This window comes from Scylla paramamosain, chromosome 37 (assembly GCF_035594125.1).
Source record: "Scylla paramamosain isolate STU-SP2022 chromosome 37, ASM3559412v1, whole genome shotgun sequence".
Classification (NCBI taxonomy): Eukaryota; Metazoa; Arthropoda; class Malacostraca; order Decapoda; family Portunidae; genus Scylla; species Scylla paramamosain.
In genome coordinates, this window is record NC_087187.1 from 9,686,228 (window position 1) to 9,713,505 (window position 27,278).

General features: G+C 43.0%; 1 protein-coding gene across 1 annotated transcript in view; it reads left to right on the forward strand.

Moving 5' to 3' along the window:
* LOC135091474 (gamma-aminobutyric acid receptor subunit beta-like) overlaps positions 1-27,278 on the forward strand; it is a 178,114-nt gene that overhangs the window by 136,286 nt on the left and 14,550 nt on the right. The window contains 4 exon segments of the mRNA XM_063989133.1: positions 13,860-14,086; positions 16,844-16,926; positions 21,542-21,679; positions 25,024-25,152. Coding sequence (XP_063845203.1) covers positions 13,860-14,086; positions 16,844-16,926; positions 21,542-21,679; positions 25,024-25,152 — 577 coding nt within the window.

The window sequence follows — 27,278 nt, forward strand, 5'->3', positions numbered from 1 at the left end:
GTGTCACTCAGTCTTCCAACACAAAAAGGAGTCACGGTATTGCTCAGCCTCCCGCTACACTTTGTCTGGATGTTAGTTCCAAAAAATCCGCCCTCGGGCACACCTCTGCAGCAGCCTCCTCGATCCCTTAAACGCCCCTGCCCTTCCCTGTCCTTAGAGAGCCACCCACTCCCCGCCTCCCAATAAAAGGAGTCTCCTCCACGTGACCTCACCCTCCGCCGCCCTGCACAAGAGGCTGAGGTCCCTATGTCCGATCACAACCCCAAGTCATGACCCAAATGTAACCTCAGCAGAGTCCTCCCGGCTTATAAAAGATCACAGAAGCTTAAGCCTTGATCCCTCGCCGGCCAGCCCAACCCCAGACGAGGTGCAGCGACCAGTGAAGCTCCTGATGAAGCCCGAAGCTGTCCCGTACCCTCGAGAAGCGAAGCCTAAGAGGAAGCTGTAGGTTTCTTGAAGTCAACGTAATGCATGGGTGCTACTTGAGCCTGACCGCCAGGGACACACCACCAGGCGCCATGGTGATAGCGCTCATCCTCCGATAGTGTGTGTGTGTGTGTGTGTGAGAGAGAGAGAGAGAGAGAGAGAGAGAGAGAGAGAGAGAGAGAGAGAGAGAGAGAACTGCGTCGCCGCCGTAAGCCTGAGGCAACCAATTCATCAAGCAAATTGGGAGTGTCAAACAATCAGGTTGTAGCCATTTTTTACTGGAATTCCTCCTAAAACTGTATTTTCTTCATTCCTCCATAATTCAGTCGAGATCATTAATCCGCCTTCATAAATCTCACCAAAGAGCACTTAATTCAGAATCTGTTCATTCCTGTTATTATTATTATAATTATTATTATTATTATTATTATTATTATTATTATTATTATTGTTATTATTTATTTTCTCTCTCTTTATTTGGTTAGTCAATTAAGAGTGTTGTCTAAATAAATTACCTGTAGCACTTCATTATATACATGTCGAGGTTTTACATTAATCAAACATATTGTTAGTCTTTGCTATAATAAACCAGTAAATAAGAATTACAACAAATGTAAAATCAATTCATGTATAAGGTTTTAGTTCTCTATTATATATTCTTTACCTCCAGCTACTAATAATACAAAGATACTATGTACTGTTTACCTGTATTCATATTTTGTCTATGCTTCAAATATGTTGATTGGCTTCCACATACATAGTTTCTGATTGCGAAGGTGGTCGGTCAGCTGTTGTTGTTGTTGTTGCTGCTGCTGCTACTTTGTACTGAGTCACTATACTACATGTGTCTAAACAGATGCTTTTTTTGGAAGGTGAGAAGTGAATGGAAAGTGTTGGTCACTGTATTAGCGAGAAAGACTCACGACCTTATCCAACACGACACCAACAGTCAGTCAGCCAGTCAGTCAGTCAGTCAGTCAGTGATGTGTGACGACCTCCTCTCCCTTACCGCTCACTCCTGCCGTCATGATGCCCTAATGGCGAGGATGATGAGTATGATGATTATGATGATGATGGTGATGATGATGATGATGATGATGGTGATGATGATCTCATCACCTCCTCCCCCCCTTCGCGTCACACTGCAACACCTCGGTCATCACCCCAACACCCTCCCCCCACCACTACCACCACCACCACCACCACGACCCCTGGTTTCCTCCCCCTCCCCTTCCCCATTTCAAATAAACCCGGGTCTTCCCCTTAAATTTCCTCCCCCTCCCCCTGAGATCAGCCCTCACACACACACACATACACACACACACACACACACACACACACACACACACACACGCACACACACACAGACACGCACGCATACATACACACATGCGCGCGCCGACAAGCAAAATCATTAATTATGGCAAATCTTTGTATCAGTGGTTTTTTTTTTTTTTTGGTTTATTTTGAGTATTTTTTTCTTGACGGTATTTTTGAGTTGCTCTCTTGGACTCTCTTTCGCCATCTTGTGCATGTGGAAACCTTATCTAGCTCTAGGATTTAACTGGATGACGATGGGACCCAAAGAATCTCAAAATAGCGACTTGTCTAACCAACCATCCCTACGGTTTATATTTAGCAAGATAAACCATAGACCATTTTCTTCCTATCAACTGTTGGAGAGAGAGTTGTCTCTTTTTTTTTTTTTCTCATACGCCTTGATGCATTTTCTTTATTTTCCAAAGGCTTGAAGAAAGTGATATATATATCGAAACCTTCTTAATGGTCTGTCTTATTCCCTTACTCCCTCAACAAACGCCCCTCTCCCCCTCTCCAAATCAAGAAGTCATCTCCGAACACAACCTTTCACACTAGCAGTTGACCATTCAGTGGCGCTTTTGTCCGCAGCCAAGTGTCAGCACCGCCTTGCCTAAGCCAGCCAGTAGCAAGCACCGTAGACTACTTTGTTTTGATCAGTCAGATTGCTTGAGTGAAGAGAATGCACCTTCCTCCTCCTCCTCCTCCTCCTCCTCCTCCTCCTTTCTCCTCCTTATCCTTCATCCTCCTCCTTACCCTCCTACCTCCTCATCTTTCATCCTCCTCCTCCTTCTCCTCCTTCCCTAATCCTTGCTTTTCTCATTCGCCTTCCAACCTCATCCTCATCTTTTCCTTAATACCTCATCCCTTATTACTCATCCATCCCTCCTCCTCCTCCTCCTCCTCCTCCTCCTCCTCCTCCTACTCCACCACCTCCACTCAGCTTCGCCAGTGTGTACAGAGCAGAAGCTTGGTGTAACCCCCACACCCCCTCATTTCCCAATCCCCTGACGCATGCGCCCGCCCTCCCCCCTCAAATCACCCGCTTCCCCTCCCCTTAAAAGCCCCCTGCACGGTATCCCCAAAACTAAGCCCCGGGGGTGGCCTCATGGGTCCACCCCCTCCCCTATATCCTCCCCTCACCCCCACCAGTTGTCCACTTGTTGTCTGACCTGTTGTGTGCGTGTGAGTGAGCGCTCCTCCTACTCCTCCTCCCCCCTCACTACCCACACCATCAACGTTTCTGTTCCCTCCCCCCTCCCCCACCCTTCCCCTGCCAAAACTCCCTTTAAGTGTTTACAATAGTTTTAAGGTTCAGTTAAGCTCCGCGCTCGAGATCCCAAGGTTTCACTTTCAGTTTCGAGACACTTGCAAGATGTTGGCATTTGTTGAGGTTCATTTTTGCTTTGTGGGGTTTCTAGCGCGGAGGTTTGCACGTAGAAGTAAGATAGTTTTAAGCATTTATCCTTTAGAAATATTTTATAAAAGCTCATATATAAGTTCTTTGCATCTATAGTGTTTATTATTATTATCAAGTTCAGTCTGATATTTATTAGTTTGTTTGCTTTTTCAAATAAGGAGAAATCAAAATCATGGTTTCAAAATTTGCTAGCATTGTTATTTTTTCTTAATGAAGAGAGAAAATTTCCTAGATCAGAGTTACTATTATTATTATTATTATTATTATTATTATTATTATTATTATTATTATTATTATTATTATTACCAGCACTTACTATTAGTTGTTGTTTTTTATACTAAGATGTACAAAGCATACTACCGGATTTGAGACTCATTTCAGTACAGTGAATGTATTTTACAATAGCTCGGACAGAGACACGCCGGGACAGCCAGCCACACACAGCCACCACCCACACTATAAGCGGACACACACACCAGCGACGCCCACACCCGCATGGCATGTCACCACGCATGGGACGACTCTAAAGAGGCCACGCTCAATACGAAGAAAAGTCATCAATCAGTCAGTCAATTCAGTCATTCAGTCAATTCAGTTACTTAATCAGTCAGTCATTTCAATCAAGTTAAGAAAAATTAATGCGATTTTAAATTTTCTTGTTCATCGATTAACTTTTGTTGTTTCGGACTAATTATTGCTTTGGTTCCAATTAAAGTCATAAATTGATATAAATTTTTTAGCTTTTATGTTTAAACAAATTCACAATGGCCTATAATTAAGTTGAAATCAGACTTAAAAAAAAATGGACACCAAATTCTGAAATTGACGTGTAGCTTGACAATTACTGAGAGCCATAAGCGATTGACGAAAAATTGCAGAATAATAAAAAGTGATAATATTAACAAGTGTCTTCACGCATCGGTCTATTTCCAAACTTTCTTCTCATGTTCGGGTATTGAGTGTTTGCCGAGTCCAGTCAGTTACCAGATATAGTTCATTATTTCAGGTGCTGCTACATCTTTTGTTTGGTCTTTTTTCTCCACCACCACCACCGCCACCACTAACCTCCACCACCACCACCACCACCACCACCTCTCCCTCGGTTCAACTGTCCCTTGTTTGGTTTGGTTTGGTTTCTCTTGTTTGTTTTTATCCTTCACTGATTCACGGCATTTATCTCTTGTTTCTTAAAGATAATTTCGTATTTTGCTTTATTTTTTTCGTTTCGCTCTAATTAAACCCAAGCCTCAAATTTTCTCTTTTACGGGAAAAAAAATCTTTAATTCAAAACATCACTGTGTCCAGAAGTTACTGATTATAATTTGAATGCCTCCATTTTATTTCCGTTTCCTTCCTTGTTTCATAATTAAGCCAGCAAAGGAATACAAGCAGATAAATTTACTGAGAGTTACTACAGCTTAAAAAAAAAAAAATACAGCTAATCATACCGCACCGGACGGCACTTGACTTTCTTTAATATATAAGCACTCAGCACGATTATGATACACCCTAACCTCTCCCAGCCACTGCCACCACCACCACCACCATCACAACCACCACCACTGCTCCTCTCCCGCCTCATCCTTCCCCACCCACACTCTCCCCAACCAGCGGTCTAGAAGCGAGTGATCGGGCACGTGGCAAGAACACAAGAGCGGAAAGTCACTTGGCACCTCGCAGCTTCTCATTCCACGCCCTGTGAGCCTGTGTCTGTAGCGGAGGTTTTCTGGAAATGTACCCCCCTTTCATGGCCCTTTTCCTCCCCTTCCTTTCCTCTTTTCCTCTTTCCCTCCCAGCTCATGTCGATCCCCTCAGAGTGCCCCCTCCTCCCTCCCATCCACTCTCGTCGTCTCTTCCTCCTCCTCCTCCTCCTCCTCCTCCTCCTCCTCCTCCTCCTCCTCCTCCTCCTCCTCACCCACTTCGAAGTAAAGAGGAGCTCCCACTAAGCCTTCTGGATAATCTTGATGCTCCTGCTCACGTTTATCTTCTCTGACGGAGCTTTTAACACCTGTCTCAAGTTTGCCCCCTAACACTGGTCCTTTACACCTCCGCGGGGACAAAAAATGAGTCTTTTCCCCACCGCCCAAGGACGCCACCACCCGCCCCAGCACCATTGTCTTCTGTGTCTTCGTCAGGAACTTCTTGAAACCTTCCCAAGTGATCTCTGCTTTGGGGCTTAGTTGCCCTTTCCGTGTGAGACTCCCCCCCTCCCCCTCCTACCACAAACCTTCCTCTTCCAGCTTCTTCCCTCCCATCTCTCCCTCCGTACTCGTTCACCGCTAGAAAAAAAAAAAAAAAAACGGCCTAAATTAGTAGGGAAAGTCTCGCGGTTCGTTTCAAAAGCTTGCCCCTCGTGGACTCACCTTCGTCGCCGCCTTCAGGAGTTCAGTTTGAGGACAAGTTCTCGGATCAAGTCACAATCCCTTCACGTATGTACGGCACGACTCCCTTGTAACCCTTACCTGAGCGTGCTACTCCTTGCCTCTCACCTCGCCCCCTACTCCTGGTTTCTCATCCCTAATCGCCAAGCCCTCTCCGCCCCTCAGTGGACGCCTGGTTGGTTCTCGTGCTCCCATGCTCTCGTCCCCTCCGCTCCAAAGCCTTGTAGTCGCAGATCCCCCTTAACCGTGACCTTAAACCTTTAAAACCTCCAGGAAGCTTTATGTCCTGTTCTTTTTTTTTTTTTTCCCGAAATCGAAGTGTCACCCGCGTTACACTGCTCCTCCGCCCCGCCGCCTGCCGCCTTTTCCCGCCCCCTCGCCCTGGTTTGGTGGTTTCTTTGTTCCCTCGTAGCGTCGCACCTTGGCATCCACGGCCTCCCTTTACCTGCCTGCCTGACTTGTGGAACTTTCTCTCTCTCTCTCTCTCTCTCTCTCTCTCTCTCTCTCTCTCTCTCTCTCTCTCTCTCTCTCTCTCTCTCTCTCTCTCGCAACACCTTAGTTTATCTGCTGTTTTGTTTTGGGTTTTCCTTCTTTTTCTTTTTAGTATTTTGTTTTCTGTCTGTCTTGTGTTCTTTCTCTGTGTACGTCTTCCTCTCTCTCTCTCTCTCTCTCTCTCTCTCTCTCTCTCTCTCTCTCTCTCTCTCTCTCTCTCTCTCTCTCTCTCTCTCTCTCCAGTTTCCTCTTTTTTTCTTTTTTTTTTTTTTTGCCTTTTTGCAATTTTTCTTCATCGATGAGGACTGAAAGCTTTTATGGCTGTTTTTATAACATTTTTCACGCTTTTTCCACTTTTTTCCTCTTCGGTTTTGCGTGAGGTGAGCTTCCCTTGGCGACGCTGCGAGTGCAAGGTGACTGCGCCTCCCTCCCTTTCCTTCCCCAAGCAGCCCTCAACCCCCTCCTCATCCCACTAACTCACCCATCACCCTCCGCTCACCCCCACCACCGTCGCCCCAAGTGTACCAGCCACCGATCGACACTCGTCCCCGCCCGCGATACCCCCGCCCCTCCGTCCTTCCCCCGCGTGTCCCAGCCATGCCTCAGACCCTCACAGTGCGCGCGCGTGCCGCCCCGACCACCCCAAAGTGGCCCAGACGTGGGGCTATCACGCACTCCCGAATTCAGACACGATTTAGACCACGTTTCTCCTGTTTTGTAGCTTTTTCTTTCGTTTTTAATTTCCGAGAGAGCCGTCACGAGGACACCACCCGGCCTCTCAAGCCGCCTCCCCCACCGCATCCTTGCTTCTGTTCCTCCCCGCCCAGCCTGCCGCACGTGGCCTCGGGGAATGCCAGGTTAGGAAGGAGGTTGACCTCTATCCCGGAGTGCGTGGCTCCGGGAGGCTGTTCCTGTGTGTCGCCGCCTCAGCCAGGCCGCCACACCTGCACGCCTCACCTGGGGCTCACCTGGGCTCAGAGTGTTGGTTTTGTTTTTGTGCACACCTTTTGTTTTTGTGTCTGATGTGATCGTGACGGCGGTGACCTGTCACGACCAGACGCCGCACACACTGGACAGGCCCACGCACACACTACACACTCACACTCACATTCACACACACACACACACACACACACACACACACACACACACACACACACACACACACACACACACACACACACACACACACACACACACAAATATATATATATATATATATATATATATATATATATATATATATATATATATATATATATATATATATATATATATATATATATATATATATATATATATATATATATTGCATGATGCGTGTGTGTGCGTATTTTAAAGTAAATACTACATTAAAACTGAAGTTACACACACACACACACTCAAATACACACACACACAACGTCACTAGCCCAGAACCAGTCACACTCACGCTGATGATATTCTTCTTAGCTTCTCGTAGCTTTAAGGAAACTTCCATTCCCTTTCAACAATCTGTAGTTATATAAAGAAAGAACAAAAAAAAAGCATAGAAATAGTTAATGACTAACTCACTTTAACAAAAAACTCATTCTTTATATTTATTTCCTCTCTCTTTTTTGCCTTCAGGATTTCACAATGGATTTCTATTTCCGCCAGTACTGGACAGACCCACGGTTAGATTTCAGTGCTTATAAAGGTTTGAACGAGATCCAGGTGAGCACAGATTACACCAACAAAATTTGGGTTCCGGATACCTTCTTCCCTAACGAGAAACGCGCCTACTACCACACGGCCACCACGCCTAACGAACTCTTACGCATCTCTTCCAATGGCAATGTGTTAAGAAGCATAAGGTAATTTGGAGACGAGGCGCCGTTTGTTCTAACCCTCTGCTCTTCTCTTCCCTACTTCCCCTCTCCTCTCACGGCCAGGAGGAGGAGGAAGAGGAGAGGGAGTATGGAGATTCTAGATGAGGGTAATTTTTTTTCTAGGAAGCACCAGCAGCGGCCGTAGGAGGGTTTCTATGGTCCCAATTCTGAGCATTGTTATTAGGGTGACGCCAGGTTGTTCACCAAGCAGGCAGCCGAACCGACAGCAGCCTTCCTCTTCTCTCCTGTCCTCTTTTCCCGCCCTGCCCTGCCCTTCCCGCTCCTCGACCCTCCACTCCTCCCTCCCTCCCGTCGCCGATGATTCCAGCTGTTAAAAGGTCGAGTACTTGTCGTAATGGTGGATCAAGTTGATGCTCCACACCTCGTCCTCCACAGTTTTTTCGTTGTGTTGCGTCCTTCCGCTCTTCCACATTCTTACGTTCTGAACTCTCACACCTCCCTGTACTTCACCGGCCTCTGTGCCCTCTTTCACCGTCTCTGCCTCCCTGCCTCGCCCTGCCATCTTGAAAACCTTGCAGATGATGAGCATCTCTGAGGGTGTCCAGGCCTAATATGGGTTTTCTGTGAATAGAAAGTCTAATTGCTAACCTTTAGACGTGACAACATCAGCGTCTCAGTTTTCACCCTTTTAGTCACCTCCTTCTCTTTCCGTTTTTTTTTTTTTTTTTCTCTCTCTCTCGCTCTCTCTCCTGTCCGTCTCCTCCCGTTTCGCCCTCAATTTCTCCTTAAACTCATCCTCCTTGTCATCTTTTTTTGCTTTTTCCTCGCCCTATTCTATTCTCCTCCAGTTTCTCTCGCAGTCTTTTCTTTTTGCTCTCCCTTCTCCGTCTCCTGTTTCTACGTTCCTTTCATTTTCTCTCTCAGTCTTTCCCTCGTACTCTTTCTCCTCCAACTCCTCCTCCTCCTTTTTCTCTCCACTTTATTGTTTCCTACTGAAGTTTTTTTTTTTTTTTCCCCACTTCATCGTTTTCCTAAATCAAATCAGCTCTCAATCTGCAAGGCTCCTCCTCCTCTTCTTCCCCCTCCCCCTCCCCCCTCCTCCTCCACGTAACCACTTCTATCAGCCTCCCTCCCTCCCCTCCCTCACTCACACGTCCAGCGCCCCCCAACAGCCCACCAGAAGGTCGTGCCGCCCCCCCCTCCCCCCATGGTAACTGTTGGACTCACCCCCCGGCCGGGACTCGGGTCGAAGTGAAGTTGAGAGTCGATAGAAAAACCAAAAATTCTTACCGGACTGTCCCATTTGAAAACCTGTCTTACTCTGGTCGTTTTTTGCTCTTTTTTAATATATATATATTTTTTTACTCTGACCGCGGCTCCTCTACTGGTGGTTTTAGACATGTATTTTTTTTTATTTGTATTTATTTGTACTCATATACCCACTGTGTGTATGTGTGTGTGGCCGAGTTGTTTTCTTTTGTTTTTTTTTTCTTTTATGATGCATCGTTCATCTCAGCCTACTCCTCCTCCCTTTACGGCCGACGGAAAACCGACCAAACCGACCGATATTTCATGGCTTGCGTCACTGAACCACCACCACCACCACCACCACTACCACAACCACCACCACCACCACCTACCACGTGTACCGCCACCCTGTGTTGCTCGATCTCTTCACTACAAGAGTATATGTGTAACTGTTTTGTGTACCTTCAATTTACTACCTGACTTTCTTCCTACCTTCCTTTCCTCACTTAGTACGAGTAGTAGTCCTGTTCTTTTTCCTTTCAGACACGTGTTGTTTGCGTCCACTTCCGGTTCTCTCGTCCTATCACGCCTGACTTTTTAATCTTTCTTCCCTCTTTCTATCCCTTCCTGCCTTCCCTCTCCTCTTCTTTCCTTGAGCTGACCTTCCCGTCTCTGTCCCTTTTGGTGTAAATGTCCGCCTTGCTTCTCCTCCTACACAAGAATGCACGTGTTTACCTACCTTCCTCTCCTCTCCCTTCCTTTTCCTCTCCCTTCCTTTTCCTCCTCCTCCTCCTCCTCCTCTCCCTTCCTTCTCCTCAAGGCGTCTAGTACGTAGTTTCAAAATGTAGTCCCCACCATCCTTTCCAGTCCCTTCCAGTTCCTCCCTCCCATGGATCCCTCCTTCCCTCTATTCCTCCCATCTCATAACGTCCACCCCCCTCGCCCCTCACCCCCTTGCCTTCAGTGTCTCCCAAGCGCCCTCGAAGCAAAGAGGAAAAAATATAGAAAGAAAATTTTACGTGATGTTCGCTTCGATGTCCAAACGTCTTAAATAAATAAAAAAAAATCAAAATAATTGCCCTAATTAATATATTCATTAAAAAAACAACCCTCCCCACACGTCCCTAATTCAATTAATGCCTTTAAAAAACTAATTGAGTGTATTAAAACTACGCCGCCACGCTCCTCTCCCCCCAGTCTCCCCAGTTTCCAGGTTTCCCCAGTTTAACTCCCCCAGTCCCACAAACACACCCCAGTTTCTCTCTCAAAGGGCATTTCGCAACTCCGGATTTCCTGCCCTGCTCTCCACATTCCCGAGCCCTGATATTCATGCCTAACTCTCCCCCCTGATCCCCCTAGCCTTCCCCTGACACCCCTGACCACCCTGAGCCTCCGTTCCCTCCCTCACCTCCTGGACCAAGCGAAACCTAGTCACCTTGAGCAGAAGGGAGGACCGAGTCTCCAAACCTCTCAGGAATCTACGCGTTGATGTTGATTCTCTCCTGAAATTCCCCTCGTATTTACCTCCCCCTCTCTCATTCCTCCAGCTCCCCCCACCCCTCCAGTCCCCTCCATCCCTCCTTCCCCCCCTAGTCAGTCCTGTGTCGAGTGCTGCAGTGCCGTTTTTTAGAAGCGTGCTGAGTTCGTCTGGTGCTGAGTCTGATGTACTTTACTACTACTATTACTGCTACTACTATTACGCCATGTCATGTTGCCGTCTTGATCTTCGCTAACCTGTCCTTCTTTGATGATGAAGCGTTGTTGTTCCTTCAGTTTTTTGTTACCTTTTTCAAGAAAGAGGTCAGCTAGTACGTCTTTCTTCCTCAAAAAAAAAAATCATAATAATAAAGTTGGCCTCGTTATTTTCTTCATCTTTTTAACGAGTTCTGTCAAACGTTCATTGTGTTGTTTTTTTTTTCTCGTGTTTTTGTTCTCGTTGTTGTTCTTGTTGTTGTTCTTGTGGTTTCTGATTTTTTTATTTGGTTGAGTTCTTTCGATCTTCTCTCCCTCTTGTTTTTTTTTTTTTTCCTAATTCCTCTATTCATCTCTCCCTTGGTAGTTTATCATTTATGAATAGTAAATGACTCGTTTCGCGTGACGTCAGAGGACTATTATAATTACTATTACTGCTGCTACTACTACTACTACTACTACTACTACTACTACTACTACTACTACTACTACTACTACTACTACTACTACTACCACTACTGTTACTACTACTACTACGGCTACTAACTCCTGTCTGTCACTGCTGCTCGTGTTACTATTGCTACTATCACAGTCTTTACTACATTTATTCCCTCCCCAATATTTTTTTTTTCTCTTGAACCAACGTCAAGTCCTTCAGATTTTATTTCCTTAACTGCATTCACAAATTAAGAGAAAAGACGCTCAATAACTTCATTAAAAAAAAAATATATATATATATATATATATATATATATATATATATATATATATATATATATATATATATATATATATATATATATATATATATATATATATATATATATATATATATATATATATATATATATATAAAGACTCACGGTCCCCTTAATATATATTTTTTCCCGTCCGTCAAAAAGCAAATAATAAAAAATATTTAAATAACAACCATTTTTTTTCATTTTGGCGAAGAGGAATGTCATTTACTTTTGCCTCATTTTTTTATATATATTTCCAAATGGCGGCCAAGCAGATGAGGGTGTGGCAGATTTTATTAACAAAATACTACTTACTTTTTGTCATGTCACTGCATTCACTATTAAGTCAAAGAAATATAGAAATAATATAAGAAAAAGTGTGTCACTCTTTACAACACACTATACAGATATACGTTTTATATATACATGTTTTTTGCTACTACTAAAAAATCCATCTATACATGATATACATAAAGTACTAAACTCCTTTGTACCAAGATACGATCGAGATAAAAAAAATATATAGATGAGCTGTAGCATTCACTCCTTTTCCTGCCACCTCCCCTCTCACCCATCCAACTCCCTCCTGAAAGAGAAAGATAACAAAAAGTACACGTTCACCCCTGGGAGTGTGCTGAACTAAGGCTGAATCAGAGTAGTTTTAGTTCTGACGAGCGAAAGTTTCTCTCTGTGGATGATTGCAAGACACACACACACTCACTCCTTCCCACATCCATGTTTTCACTGATTTGTACCGACCATCCTACACCGTGTTGTCCTTTTTGATATATTTTCCCTCCCACGTCCCTCCCTCACTTCCCTTCCCTTCACTGTACTTGACTCTCAGTTCCCTTACCGAAGTAGCAAAATTGATTAAAAGTTATACAAGTCATGAGAAATTTATGTAACATCCCTCCCCCCTCAACCCTCCCTCCATTTTTTATATATTTTGAAGAGAAATTCCCCAAATCCCCTTGATATTTTTTCCCTTTTTTCACCTTTTTTTTGTCACACCTTTTTCACCTCTGTGTGTATGTGTGTTTTTGTAAAGTAATCCTCAACGAGGTGTAGAAATTGTGGCAAAGAAAAAAAGATAGAGAAAGAAAAGGTGACCAGACTTCATCAATAATGTGTACCTGATGTTCCACATTTTCAGACGGACGAGAATCCGCAGCATATGTTTCTCATCTTTATTTGATTTTTTTTTTTTTTTATGATCTCTCTCTCTATATATGACACACGCCACACTGTCTCACTTTTTTTTTACTTGTCTGACTGAATGATGTCACAGGAATGAAAATTTTAGCTCACACACTCGCTCACTCTGTCCCTCTGTATCTTATTCTTCCCTTCTGTGTCGCTTGAACTTTCACACACACTCTCTTGGGTACCCTCACACTCCTTCTCTCTCACCCTGCTCCCACTCCTTATCCTCCTCCACTTCCTCCTCGTCCACCACTCCTCCCACCTTTAACCTGACCGCCTCTCCCCACGCCCCTCACTGGCTGGTCTCTACAGCCGTGCCACGCCCCTCAATCCATGTTCTGCGGCAGGCTCTCGAAGGCTGAGGTGTCCGGCGGCTCCTCCTGGGCAGCGGGTGGCGAGAGAAGCACTTCATGGTTCCCCTGTCAGGCTCAAGGCTCCTGTCTCCTCCATTCGCCAAACACCAGCAAACACACGCCTTGCCTTAGAGTAGCACATCTTGAATCAGGCTCATAAACTCTTGAAGAAATTATAGTTTGCCTTTATTAAGGAATTCTCCCTCACATTCTCCCCTCACTACTTTTAAAGTCCTGTGTTGCCTTGCCTTGTAATTCTTGAGTCAGTCAGTGAACATTTTCTAAAGTGTGTGATGTGTTCCAAAGCCTCTTGGTCCCAGGAGCCGCCGCCGGCGCCTGCCTCAGCCCGTGGAGTCCTTCAGCACGCAATTCTCACTTTCTCACTCTAGCCTCTGAGATGTCCAGTCGAGCTTCTTCCGCTGAGGGCCTTCCGTCTCCTTCCTTCAACACTTTGAATATTCTTCTGCGTCTTTCCATTCGTCTGCAGTCATGTTATTGTATTTTCTCCCTTCTTGTGTCTCTTTCTCTTTCTCACAGTGTGACTGGGGTGCGCGTGCTGTGCCGACCTGCACCACATACTGACCTGTGGCGACTTATGTCTACTTTCTGACCAACAGTTACCATCAAACTTGCCCAAAATGTCAAAGAGAGAAAAATAACAGTAGACCAAAGCTTTAAGCCTCTTTTTTCTTGCTTAAAATAAACAACACGAAAAATCCCACCTCTCGAGATCCTTCGCTCACACTTGCTTTTGTTTTCCCCCCGATCTTCAGGACTTTACTCTCGACTTTTATTTCCGCCAACACTGGACCGACCCCCGGCTGTCCTTCCCCGACCGTGGGGGTCTGGACGAACTGACGGTCGGGTCGGAGTACCTGAAGAAAATTTGGGTTCCAGACACCTTTTTTGCCAATGAGAAGAAGTCCTATTTTCACACGGCCACGACCTCTAATGAGATGCTCAGAATCACCAACCAGGGCAAAGTGTTACGGAGCATCAGGTAAGACGGTGAGGAGCCGGGCTTGCGTGGCTGTCCCTTCCATCCCTCGCCTCCCCACCCCAGCCTTCCCAGTCCTCCCCGAGCGGCCAGTGAAAGTGACCACCCCCAGCACCAGAATGTCTCCTCAGGTGTTTGATCCGCTGGTGTTGTGCAGTAATAAGTCACGTGATCTGCTAAGGGCCAGCTTCTCTTTCCCTTTGATTTTTAAGTGAGAATAAAACCCGTGCAGTTAAGCTCAAAAGTGACCTCCCCTCAGGTGCAGCATTGTTGATTAGTGCAAGCCAACCTGTGTGACATCAGGTGACACACAATGCAAGAGTCACAAGAGCTGTAAATTGGTTTGAAGTAAATTGATTGATTCCCGTGTTACTTATGAAATTATTTAAAAGCAGATGAACAGTAATGAGAGGAGACTAAGACTGGTTTGAATCAGTACAAATTATAATAAACATACCTACCTTTGCAATATCATAACAAGATCCTGACTATCCCATCCCCTTCCATGCCTCCAGTCCCCCCTCCATACCTCTCTCCCTCCCTCCCTCAATCCGCCTTGGTCAACGCCACTATGAGCCATAAAGCCTAAAAGCCAAACCATAAACACTCATTTTGGCGGAAAGAAGGAGGCTGAGGGACCAGGAGAGTAATGTCCGAAGCCCCGAAGCCTCGTGAACCCGACTCCTCCGGTGTTAAGTGATTCCTCTTGGTTTGGTAAATGGTGTCGGTAACTGCACGCTTGTCATGGTTCTTATGTTAACAGATTGGTCTTGTTTGCTACCATAGTATTGTGATTTTTTTCTTTTTATCTTTTTCCTTTATTTTCTTTCCTCGTCTGTTTTATTTTCGGGGTCTGTTTTTTTTTTTTTTTTTTTTTATTTACTCATGGGACAAAAGGGGAAAGAACAAATGGAAAAGATATGTGAACAAAAGAGAGTTGAACACCAAAATACTCCAGAAGTCAATTTTCTTTTGGTTTCCAGGAGTGAAATGGCTTCAGTCCTCTTTTCCGCTTACGTTAATCCGATATGCTTGCAAGGAGGTTATCTTTATGAGTTATTCTTTTGTTTTTAGCTCAATGTTTGCCTTTTATCACTCACCCAAGGCCAGAAGGAGCAGGTGAAGTACAGGTACAGTATAAGACGTGTCCCTCCTACCCTTCATCACACACCTGAGGAAGAAAGAGAGAGAAAATATCATTGCCTTCCCAGATAGTCTGACTTTCGACTCTTCGACTGCTAATAACAATATGCCGCTCGTTATATCACTTCTGTAACTTCGGACGATTTGATTAGACATAGATAAAACTACATGAATCATTTGGGCTACTCGAAAAACGACATTTAGAAACTATCCCTAAAATTATACATTATCCTTGAGAAACCTTAGCAGTCAAAGGGTTAAATAGGAGACGCATCAAAACAGTCCTCTCGCTTCTCTCTTAATTGCTCCTTTGATGGCTAATGGTGGGAGTGTGCTGGAGGGAAGGAGGGAGAGAAGGAAGCACTGGCGGACTCACTTGCAGATGCGACAGGTAGGAGCGACAGGTAAATGGTGGCAGGTAAGCCCTTCAAACCCTTATTGGCCGTGTCAGATGTTGTCATGATCTGAATGGTTTCTTGCTCTAATGAATATCTTATATAACTTTTTTTTTTTACTATGTATACGTGAGTGGAGTATTGAGGATTTTTTTTTTTTACATTTTTTTTTTTTTTTTACGCAGTGTGATTATGATTATTTGTCCAAAACTCATCCATTTGTATACCAGGGAGTTTCTATACTGTATTCAACTTGTTTGTTTATCTCACTGTGTATATGAAAAAAATGGGCGTTACTTGATTGACTTTTCTTTTTTTTTTCGCTCATTATCTGCAATTGTAATGTTTGTGTTCTCTCAGGATTGTCAGAAATTTTCATCCATATTACCAAAATGTCAATGTTCAGTCTACTTATGATTTTTTTTCTTGAATGTGTCTTTGCTTTGCTAATGATCTGTAAAGTTGCTGTGATATTTTTTTCTCCAACTCAAAAAAAAAGTAAATTATTTTATTATTATTATTATTTTTATTATTATTATTATTATTATTATTATTATTATTATTATTATTATTATTATTATTATTATTATTATTATTATTATAATAATAATTATTATTATTATCATTATTATTGTTATTATTATTATTATTATTATTATTATTATTATTATTATTATTATTATTATTATTATTATTATTATTATTATTATTATTATATATGTGAGTGTATTTGTCTGGTGTCAGAGCGAGAGAGAGAGAGAGAGAGAGAGAGAATCGCGCGTGTGTGTGTGTGTGTGTGTGTGTGTGTGTGTGTGTGTGTGTGTGTGTGTGTGTGTGTTGACAATGCCTTAGAGAAATAATGAGCATCAGCATTCATGCAAAGAAAATGTTCTCTGTATAATATATGCATCACTAACCCTGCTTACTGATCATATATTACTAATTTGACTCATATATTTATCTCCCCTTTGACAAATTACTATCAACTCCAATGATGACCCCAAAAAATGTCAAAAAAAAATAAATAAATAAATAAATAGATAAAATAGATACCACTTTGACCCAGTTTTTACAAGACCACTCGAAACAGGGTGAAAAGAATCCTTGCATTTCATTGGCTAACCTCATTACGTTTCTCTTCCCATTTGCTATAACCTTTCGTCGCATCCGCCAATCATCGCCGGCCACCCTAACTTGCTGGCCAATCATGTGCCTCCGCCAGACTGACCATCACTGCCTCCTGTCCAATGAACCTCCAGTATTTCCCGATGGATCGCCAGCTTTGTATCATCGAGATCGAAAGCTGTAAGTAAACATTGGTCCTTTTGTTCAGTGTATTTTTCCTTTATCTCTCTTCTTTCATCTCTTATCGAAAATTGTAAGTTAAATGTTTAAGATGTTTCTGTTTTTCATTTTTTTTTCATTTATCTTTTTTCTTTCTTACTCCCCTGATATTTTTCTTCCGTTTATTGTTAGGTTAGTTTCTGGTAGATTTGTTTTTCTATGTATTCTTTATTATGTTTGTGTATCTTCTTGTCTTTCTTACTCTTCTGTTATTCTTTTGTTTATTGTTACGTTCTACAGATTTTTTTTTTAGTATCTGCTTTCATTCCATGTTTATTGTAGCTTTTCTTTACGACTCTCTTATTATTATTCTTCTTTTGTTCATTTTATTCACACGTTTCCTCGCCTGAGTCCTGGTTGCTATTGATGAGGTGATGACAAGAAGATTTGTTTACTTCGTTGAAAATGCAGCCGATAAAGTTTTGCTCCTTCCTCAGTTTTAGGAGCCACATCCCACACATTTTCTTCCTTCTCGTCTTCTTTTCCTCCTCCTCCTCCTCTTCCTCCTCCTCCTCCTCCTCCTCCTCCTCTTCCTCCTCCTCCTCCATGCTGCAATATCTCCCACAATTCCTTTACCGTGTTTTTCCTAATCGTCATCGTTTACCTCATCTTTCTTTCTCTCCTCCTCCTCCTCCTCCTCTTCCTCCTCCTCCTCCTCCTCCTCCTCCTCCTCCTCCTCCTCCTTCTCCTCCTCCTCCTCCTCCTCCTCCTCCTCACACTGATCTGGGAAGTATGCAGATAACATACTTCTCTCCTCGCCTTTCTCCATCCTCCTCCTCCTCCTCCTCCTCCTCCTCCTCCTCCTCCTCCTCCTCCTCCTCCTCCTCCTCCTCCAGTCTCCTCTCCCTCCCTACTGTCTCTCCCTCCTCCTTCTCTTTCACTCTCTCCCTTCTCTCTCTTTCTCTCTCCAGGTAAATACAAACAGGAAGTCGTTTTTGTGCTTGCGACTCTTATCCTTGCTCGGTCAACAAACAGGAGACCCGGCCCGGGGATGCCACTGAAAAGAGATATGAGAGTAAATAACAGTAAAATGTGAATTCATGGAGACGGGTCGCGGGTCTGGCGGTCTGGCGGGCTGGGTGGCGGGCGAGAGTTAAGGAGCGCAGGTAGAGGCAGGTAGGCAGACACACAGCCAGCTAGATGTCACGTAAATCAAAGTGTGGAGTCTTGTGGAGATATACAGTTACTAAAGGAAGTTTTGTCAGGTTGTATAATAAGTTACAAGGAGAAAGAAAAAAAATATTGAACTACCTTCATTTACTACGTTTGCAGTTGTTTATTGCAGTTGCAGTTGTTTGGAGTTGTTTTATTATTATTTGTTGTTCACTAAGTTCAAGAGTTTATATATTGACTAGTATTCCATTCTCACTGTAGTTGGTGGCATTACTCTTTAAGTTAACTGCACATATATTAGTGAGTAGGAACGGAGGTACTGAACAGGGCATAGTGTTTTCTAGTCTGCGAGAATGTTGTTACGGATGATACTATTAGTGAAAAATATTTTGATGGAGGGAAAAAAAAAAGGAGACATGATCAGGTTGGCTAGAACACGTCATGCTTTGAACAGGTAACAGATAGACAGGTAACAGATGGACAGGTACAGTATGAGCAGCTAGGGATGGTAACAGAAGGGAGGGTAGACAGAAAACTGCTCGTAGGATTACTTTGCTTTGGTGACAGAGATGAGTGGAAGTCAGGAATGCTTTTGTCTTGCATTTCAAATGGAGGCTTTTGACTACTACTACTAATAATAAGAATAATAATAATAATAATAATAATAATAAAAATAATAATAATAATAATAATAATAATAATAATAATAATAATAATAATAATAATAATAATATACTACAGTCACTACCATTACTACTACTGTTGTACTACTAGAACTCCCACTACTACTACTACTACCAGTACTTCTACTACTACTACTACTACTACTACTACTTTTACTACTACTATACTACCACTACCACCAACACTACTACTACTATTTCTACTACTACTACTACTACTCGCCCCCCATCACCACCGTCACCACCATCCCCACCACCACTGAGACGCAGACAGATAGAGCCACTGGAGACAGACTCAGTCCACAGGGATAGCAACCCTTGTCATCTCACCTCATCTCGCGCCAGCCACAGATTTCAAGAAGCCAGAGGAACTTGGGCCTCTAGGGGCGGAGTGAGAAGGACGCAGCGGAAGGTAGAGAGGAGAGGAGTTGCAGAACAGGAGCGAAGACGAGGAGGAGAAAGAGAAGGAAGAAGAAGAAAGGGAAAAGTAACCAGTAGAAATAGGGAGAGACGGCTGTATCAGGAGCAATGCTTGGGGAAGTTAAGGGTTTTTGACGAGATAGTGGTGGTGGCGGTGGTGGTGGTAGTGATGATGAGTGACAGACGGATGTTTTAAGATACGTGTGGTAGATAGCAGGCGCGGCTGAAGGTCATACAAAATAGAAAAAGAAATTGTTACGCTGGTCTCTCTCTGATAAGTACGGGGAAGGAGAAGGAAGAGGGAGGAGAGGAGAGAAAGAGAGTGTAGGAAGGTACTACAGAGGAACAATGGAAATCGGGAGACATATGAACAAACAGTAGGAGAGAAGCGGGAAAATAGACAAAGAGAGAGAAATAGAAGTAGGTGGAAGAGTAAAAGAGGAGGGAAAGAGGAAACAGGATACACGTAGGTACTAGAGAGGAAGAGAAAGAGGGGAGACATAATTGGAATAGATATGGAGGAAAATTTATAATAGACGAGGAGGCTGAGGAAAGGAGAGACAAATTAAAAATAGAGAAAACAAGGACATCGGTAGATAGTGGAGAGTGAGAGAGCGAGAAATAGGAAACACACGAAGAGGGAAATATAGAAGAAGAAAGAGAGAAAGAGGAGGAAAAGACAGACATGAACTGGAAAGAGGGAGAAATGGAAGGAGAAAGAGAGAAAGAGGAGGAGAAAGACGTGAGTAAGAGAGGAAAATAGGGAACACAGGCAAAAAATTGGAAAAGGGAAGAGAAAAGAAAAGGAGAAAAGGGGGGAAAGGCAAACTGAAAGAGGGAGAAATAGGGGAAAAAAAAGGAGGAAGAGGAAGAGGAGGAAAGGTGAGGAGCATCCGGGTTTTTGCTCACATATCATCTAAATTAATGTTGAAGTTCAATGTTGATTCAGGCGAGGGAAAATTTCTTGGTTAAATATTAGCGCAGCGGGAGAGGGAGGGAGGGAGGGAGGGAGGCGCAGCGGCAGCAGGGAGGGAGAGGCACCTGCTTGCCTCGCCACTCTCCCTTCACCTGTTTATTTCTCTCTCCTCAGGTATTCTGCTGCCAAATGTAAAAATCGTGACTCTGTGTTTGCTCTTTTATCTAAGGTTTCTTTTTTATGCCTTTTTTTTTTGTGGAGATTCTTTGCTTGGTTATTTGATCTTAATTGTTTTTGTGTTCTTTTTTGTTCTTGTTATCCTTGTTCTTGTTCTTTGTTATACTTGCTTTCTACCTGTTCTTCTTGTTCTTGTTATTTTCTTGTTCTTTTTGGTCCTCTGAGATTTTGAAGACATTTTTGTTTTGTAATTTTGTTTTCAACCTTTTTTTTTTATATATATATATTTTTTTTTATTAGATGGACTATTCCTTGTGGTTTCAATTACAGGTTTATTCTTGGTGTGGGTGCATTCCTTACCTTGCCTTTGTATGACAACTGTAATTAATTTTCAGTTCACACCTGTACCCTCCACGCTGCGTCACATCTATCATGCCTAACCCGTATGGCGTGACATCACCTTTAGTACCTTCCCAATAATTCACTTGTCATTAGTACCTGATCACCTCAACACACCTGAGCACTTCAGTTCTATCCATTTAATTGTACTGGAATACCTAACTATTATTTTTCGTCCACGTCCATTAACTGCTAAAGCTTAATATCATTTATTTATTTATTTATTGTTTGTGTCCATTTTGATACTTGTCTGGCTCTCATCTTATCTTCCCACACCTGCCTTAATGCCTCCAACGTCACATACCTGGCCTATTGTTCACCTGTAGCTCGCCACACCTGTCTGCCTCACCTTTCCATCACCTCACCTTTAACTGTATGGACCATATTCTGAAACACCTCTGCGCCGCACCTCCACTACATACTTTCAAAAGGCTCTACATAGTTGAAGGTACACGGGTTTCTTTTTATAATTCTAGTGGCAAATTAGCAAAATTTCTACGTTATTAGCAGGAGAAACACTTGAGAACCCGGCTGATCGTCTCTGTGGCCTTTGAAAATAGTCGTTTTGAAATAGCGAAGTGTTTCAGAATACAGACCTATATCTTAAGCTTGCACAGCCTTCACCACCTATACACGTCCCAACACAACACGTTTCACACCTGACCACCACCTCATCACCCCACCACACGTATTTCAGATATGTCTAGAAACCTCACTATTCCCTGCCAGCTCTCGTACGCAGCAAGCTTACCTGACCTGAACCAACAGCCTTTAATTACTCCTGTCCCTCCATCCCCTGCCTTCGTTATAGCATCTGTCCATTGCAGAGTTACCCTCCCTGTGGATTAACACCTTCCTCGCCCAACAGTCGGCTACAGCATGGACCATATTCGACTGTCGTGGCATGCGGGGGACAAATCTGTGGTTATAGAGTCTGATGTATCGCTGCCACAGTTTCGAGTTTTGGGCTACAACAGGAAAACCATTATCTCATCAACGTCGACAGGTGAGCAGCTGCAGCAGTGGTATGGAGGCCAGGTGTGTTAATTAGTGCACTATATTTGTACCTACCATCTTTTTTCGGCAATGGGTGTTTGTGTGTGTGTTTGATTTTGTTATGTGTGGTTTGGTTTGTTGATACATGTCTTATCCTCTCGCCTTGGGTCGTGTTGTATTTCAGGGTTGTATTGCAGGAAAGTGGGTTTGAGTTGGTGAGTGCGTTAGTTTGTGTTGTATTGCCTGTTTGTTGTCTGATGTCTCCAGCAGCAATACATAAATATTTCTTCTTGTATTCTCCCTTTAATCTATTCTCCTGACAGCATTCCTATTTTTTTTTTCTTTTCTTTTTTTTTTTTTACTCCTCCTCGTCGAGCTGGAATATTACAAGTCTGCCTCAGAGAAAATTGATTATGTCAGGATAATTATTTCAGCCCGTGAGACGCAAACACCTTTCACTGGGCGGTAATTTGTTGACGAATAATAACCAACCTACTTTACACTCTCCTACCACAAACCCTTCCCTTCCCTACCCTCGCCTTCCCTTCCCTTCCCTTCCCTTCCCTTCCCTTCCCTTCCCTTCCCCTTCCTTATTTTCCTTTTAGTTCCTTCCCTTTCGTTCCGTTCTTTTCCATTTATTTCCATAATCTTCTCCTTCTCTCCCATCTCCTCTGTTCTCCTCCCTTCTCTGTCCTTTCCTTCCATGCCATTCCATTTGTTTTCCTTCCTTTTCCCTTCCTTTCTTTCTTTGTTATCTTTCCTTCCTTTATTTTCTCTTCCCTTCCCATCACTTCCCTTCCTTCCCCTTCTCTTCCCTTCCCTTCCCCCTCCCTTCCCTTCCCTTCCCTTCCCTTCCCTTCCCTTCCCTTCTTTTCCCTTCCCTTCCTTTCCTCTCCCCTGATATTCTTTCCTTTACAATTTCTTCCTTTCCCTTCCCTTCCCTTTTCTTCCCCTTCCTTTCCTTCCCTATCCTTTCCTTCCATTCCTTTAACTCCCCTTCTCTTCCTCCCCTTTCCTCTCTTCCCCTCGTTCTCTATCTTTTCCTTCTCTTCTTTTCTCTTTTCTTCCCTCTCCTTCCGTTGTTCTAAATCCCTAGCATTCCTTTTCCTTCCCCGCCTTCCCTTCCTTTCCTTTTCCCTTTAGCTCCCTTCTAGCCCCTTCCCTTCATAACTTAGTCTTTTTTTACACCTGAGAAGAAGCAGAGAGAAAGAGAAAAAATCGAGAGAGGGAGTGGGAAAAAATGTATATATTCATGGAGCAAGTTAAAGCCACTTCCCTCTGAGCCAACCAGCGTTCGTTCTCCCGCTGACGTCACGGACACGAGAGCGGCGCGTCAAGAATACGTCACGGGTTTCGCGGTAAGGCAACGACGCACAGGTAAATTTCCACGGGAGGGGAAGTGAACGCGTGAAATTCTGGTAAACGATACTTTTCTTTTTTTCATCTTCTCTTTTTAAGAGCGTCTCCTCTCCATTTTTTTTTTTTCATCGTTCAGTTCTCTTTTGCTAATGTTGTGTAATGAGCAAGAGTGTAATGTATGGTTAACTAGGTGTTGGGGAGACAGAGAGAGAGAGAGAGAGAGAGAGAGAGAGAGAGAGAGAGAGAGAGAGAGAGAATTGAACAACAGACCTCAGCACATTTTCAAGTTATCACACGGGATTTGTTGAATTTGACGGAATAAAAATAGAAAAGAAAAAGAAAAATCAAACACCACGAGAGAGAGAGAGAGAGAGAGAGAGAGAGAGAGAGAGAGAGAGAGAGAGAGAGAGAGAGAGAGAGAGAGAGAGAGAGAGAAAATACATTTTCAAGTTATTGCAAGAGATTAGTTGAATTTGACAGAATAAAAATAGAAAAGAAAAAGAAAAGATCAAACACACACACACACAAACACACACACAGAGAGAGAGAGAGAGAGAGAGAGAGAGAGAGAGAGAGAGAGAGAGAGGCGCGCACGGCCGGCGTCGAAGCAGGCTCGGTAATGATAGTTTAAACGAGTGATCGGCAACTGAAGCTCCGATATATATGTAAATGAGTCTCGTAGGGCGTCGCGGCGGCTCGTCTTCAAGTCCTACGAGTGAGAGGGAAAAGTCAACACCCTGCAGGATAAGTTTGGTGTCCTAAGATGGCGCTACGGCGATTATGAGTTTGTGAAGCTTCGATCAAGGGCCTCGCGGAGCTTCGAAGCGGAGCGGAGCGTGAGCGAAGTGTTTGTATGGTCTGCTCCTCGTGTTTGTATCTATTTTTGGCTCGTATTATTGTTGTCTGTCTGTTCGTGTCTATGTTTTTCTTTTGTGATTATTGTTATACTTTTTTTCAGTTTTTGGTTTGGGATTAATCTGCTCTATTTTTGTCTTATCTCTTAATTGTTTTGCTCCAATTATACGCGTTTTATCGTCTAAGCCTTTTTATTTTTTGTCTCTATTAACGGCATTTCGTGTTTTTTTTTTCTTTCTTTCTTTCTGTTCTTTGTTTCACGCTGCTTTTTTTGTTGTAATGTAAATGTTTTAGCATGTAAGTCATTTGTTCTTAGTTTTTCTTTGTTATTTTCAGTATGCTCCATCAGAATATAAACTAGAATGTCACCTTCACTCACTAACTCAAAATGTAACACATTTTTTTCAGTGTTTTTTTTTTTTTTTTACCATATTCAAACTAATTTTATTCTAATAATTATCACGTAATTAATTTGTGCTTCATTTTTTGCTGATTTATTTTCAATGTGCCTCATCAAAATGTAGAATCGAATGTCACACTTCACTCACTAACTCTAAATGAAAACCTTTACATTTTGGCTTTTCTCTACCATGAATTCTTACAATTATACACTTCCCTTTTCATTTTCCTTTGAAAGCATCTTGTAAATTTCTATAGATTCTCTTACTTAAACGTGTTAAACCAATAACACCAACACTACGTCAATCTATTTTTATTTTTTACGTCTTATTCAATTTTTTATTACCTTATTTTCATGATTATATGCACATTACCTCTCATTTTCCGTATTTGTCACCACTTTCCATACATAAGCATCCAGACTTCAACCTTGAAAATCAGGGATCATATTCTGAAACACTTTTACGCTGCACCTCCCTGCTCTCTAAAGACTCTACATAGTTGAAGGTACACGGTTTTTAAGGATGCCTTTTCTTATGGTTCTAATGACAGATTAACCACATTATCAGTTGAAGAAACACACTTGAGAATCCGGCTTATCATCTCTGTGGCCTTTGAAAATAGTCGTGGTGAGAGAGCAAAGCGTTTCAAAATAACAACAGATACCACCAGCCCTTGAAGTTCCACCAAGTAGTGCACCAATCAAGTCCCACTTTCTCTAATCCGTTTTCTTCTCCACAGGGAACTACTCGCGTCTTCTGTGCGAGATCATGTTCGTGAGGTCAATGGGATACTACTTGATTCAGATTTATATTCCTTCCTCGCTCATCGTGGTCATATCGTGGGTCTCATTCTGGCTCAATCGCTCAGGTAAATGTCCTCAGGTGTTCCCCAATGTACACTTCTGCGTCCCTCTTTGTTTTCCGTCCCTTGTTTATGTGTGCCGGGATTTTCCTTAGTGTTAGTGTCATAGTGTTTGTTTCTGTGATCAGAGTCTACGTGTTGTGTGTGAAATACATATATATATACTGCTTGTTATAGATTGTTGTATGTGCAGTGTCTGATAATACGTGTTTATTTGTATTTGTATAGTATTTTTTTTTTTCACTCGGTGTTTACCCGTGGGTGTTTCTTCCGTTTATGGTATAGGTTGATGTTATCGATATTTCCACAGTCACCTAAGTGTATCATAACCCTGCCTGTGATATGTTTAAGAAGATTTATGTGGCAACCAATACTTTCCTCTCTCTTCATCACTCCATTCCTCCCTCGTTCCTGCCTGTGTTTTTTTCCACCTTTCGTCCTGTCCATCTGATTATCCATTATCTCTCTCTGCTTCTGCTGCATTTTACCTCTGATTCTTTATATTATGTGCATCTTCTATTCCATTTTTACGATATATACTTCATCTCAACATTACTTATACTTGTACGGTCATTTATCCTCACTAATGCACTACTATTAACTTTCTTCTTATACTTGTACGGTTCTTTATCTTCACTAATGCACTACTCTCATTTTTATCCTCTGTTATATGCACCATTCATTAGTAGTGTTTCCTTGACATATTTCATGCTACAGTTTCTATCCTTCAGGTAACCAAGTAATGCCTTTTGCCTTGCTGTTTATTTTACTTCGTTTCCTATTCATTGTCTATGTATGAGCAGCTCCTTGCCTTGGCTGTTGTATTCTCTTCTGTTTGTATGGTCACGTGATCTTGTCTTTGCGTCATAGTTTATTTTCCCAGTAGTTTCTCTTCTGTTTTCATATGTTTCTGATCATTTCGCTTTTCGATTTATGCACTTTTCCTTCCATATTCCCTTCGCTTCCACCATTCCTTCAGCCTGCCATGTGCGTTACATCTCATTTCCCGCAGCTTCCCATTTTCTTCGGCTTTCCATTTTCCTTCGTTTTCCTTCACCCTGCCCACAAAATCTCACCTGTGCTGTGATGCCGTACAGGTGTTAATGAAGCCTTGTATTCCTTGTCCCTACCTGACCACCCCAGCCCCAGGTAGGTACAAGGTGATGCCAGTCCTCACACCCTTGTACACCCACCCACGCACACACGTATTTCACTGCCTAAATATTGTTGGTTTGCTTGTATACGTATATTGTGGGTGTATTTGTGTTGTATGTAAGTGTAAGGGTGGGTATTCTCTCTCTCTCTCTCTCTCTCTCTCTCTCTCTCTCTCTCTCTCTCTCTCTCTCTCTCTCTCTCTTTCATTTATTTATGTGTTTTGTCATTTGTTTTGGTCCCGTGTATGACTTTTTCTTAAACACACACACACACACACACACACACACACACACACACACACACACACACACACACACACACACACACACACACACATTGTAATATATTTTTTTTTTCACTTTCTAGTCACTAGACTTGAAAGTACTTAATCCAATAGTGTGTGTGTGTGTGTGTGTGTGTGTGTGTGTGTGTGTGTGTGTGTGTGTGTGTGTGTGTGTGTGTGTGTGTGTGTGTGTGTGTGTGTGTGTGTGTGTGTGTGTGTGTGTGTGTGTGTGTGTGTGTGTGTGTGCTTGTCTGTCTGTCTGTCTGTCTGTCTGTCTGTCTGTCTGTCTGTCCTCTCATCTCTCCACTTATCGCTTCTTCAATATATCAGTGCAATCACCAGCCAACCACTGCTAACACTCCACCATTAGTCTTTTTGTTTTACTTATTTGTTAATTCATTTATCCACCTGTTTGTTGTTCTCTGCCTCCCGCTTCCCGCTTTCATGCTCACCTCTTCACGCCTCGCCGGAAGTCCTCACCTGCTTACCAGACTGAAAAGTTCTGAAAAGTTAGATATTTAGTTACCTGTTCTTTGATGAGTGGGTACCCCTTACCTGTGTGTGTGCGTGTGTGTGTGTGTGTGTGTGTGTGTGTGTGTGTGTGTGTGTGTGTGTGTGTGTGTGTGTGTGCTGGAAGATAAGTAGTAGGGGTTCTGGCTAATTATATCTTGTTTCTATTTCTCCCAATCCTCCT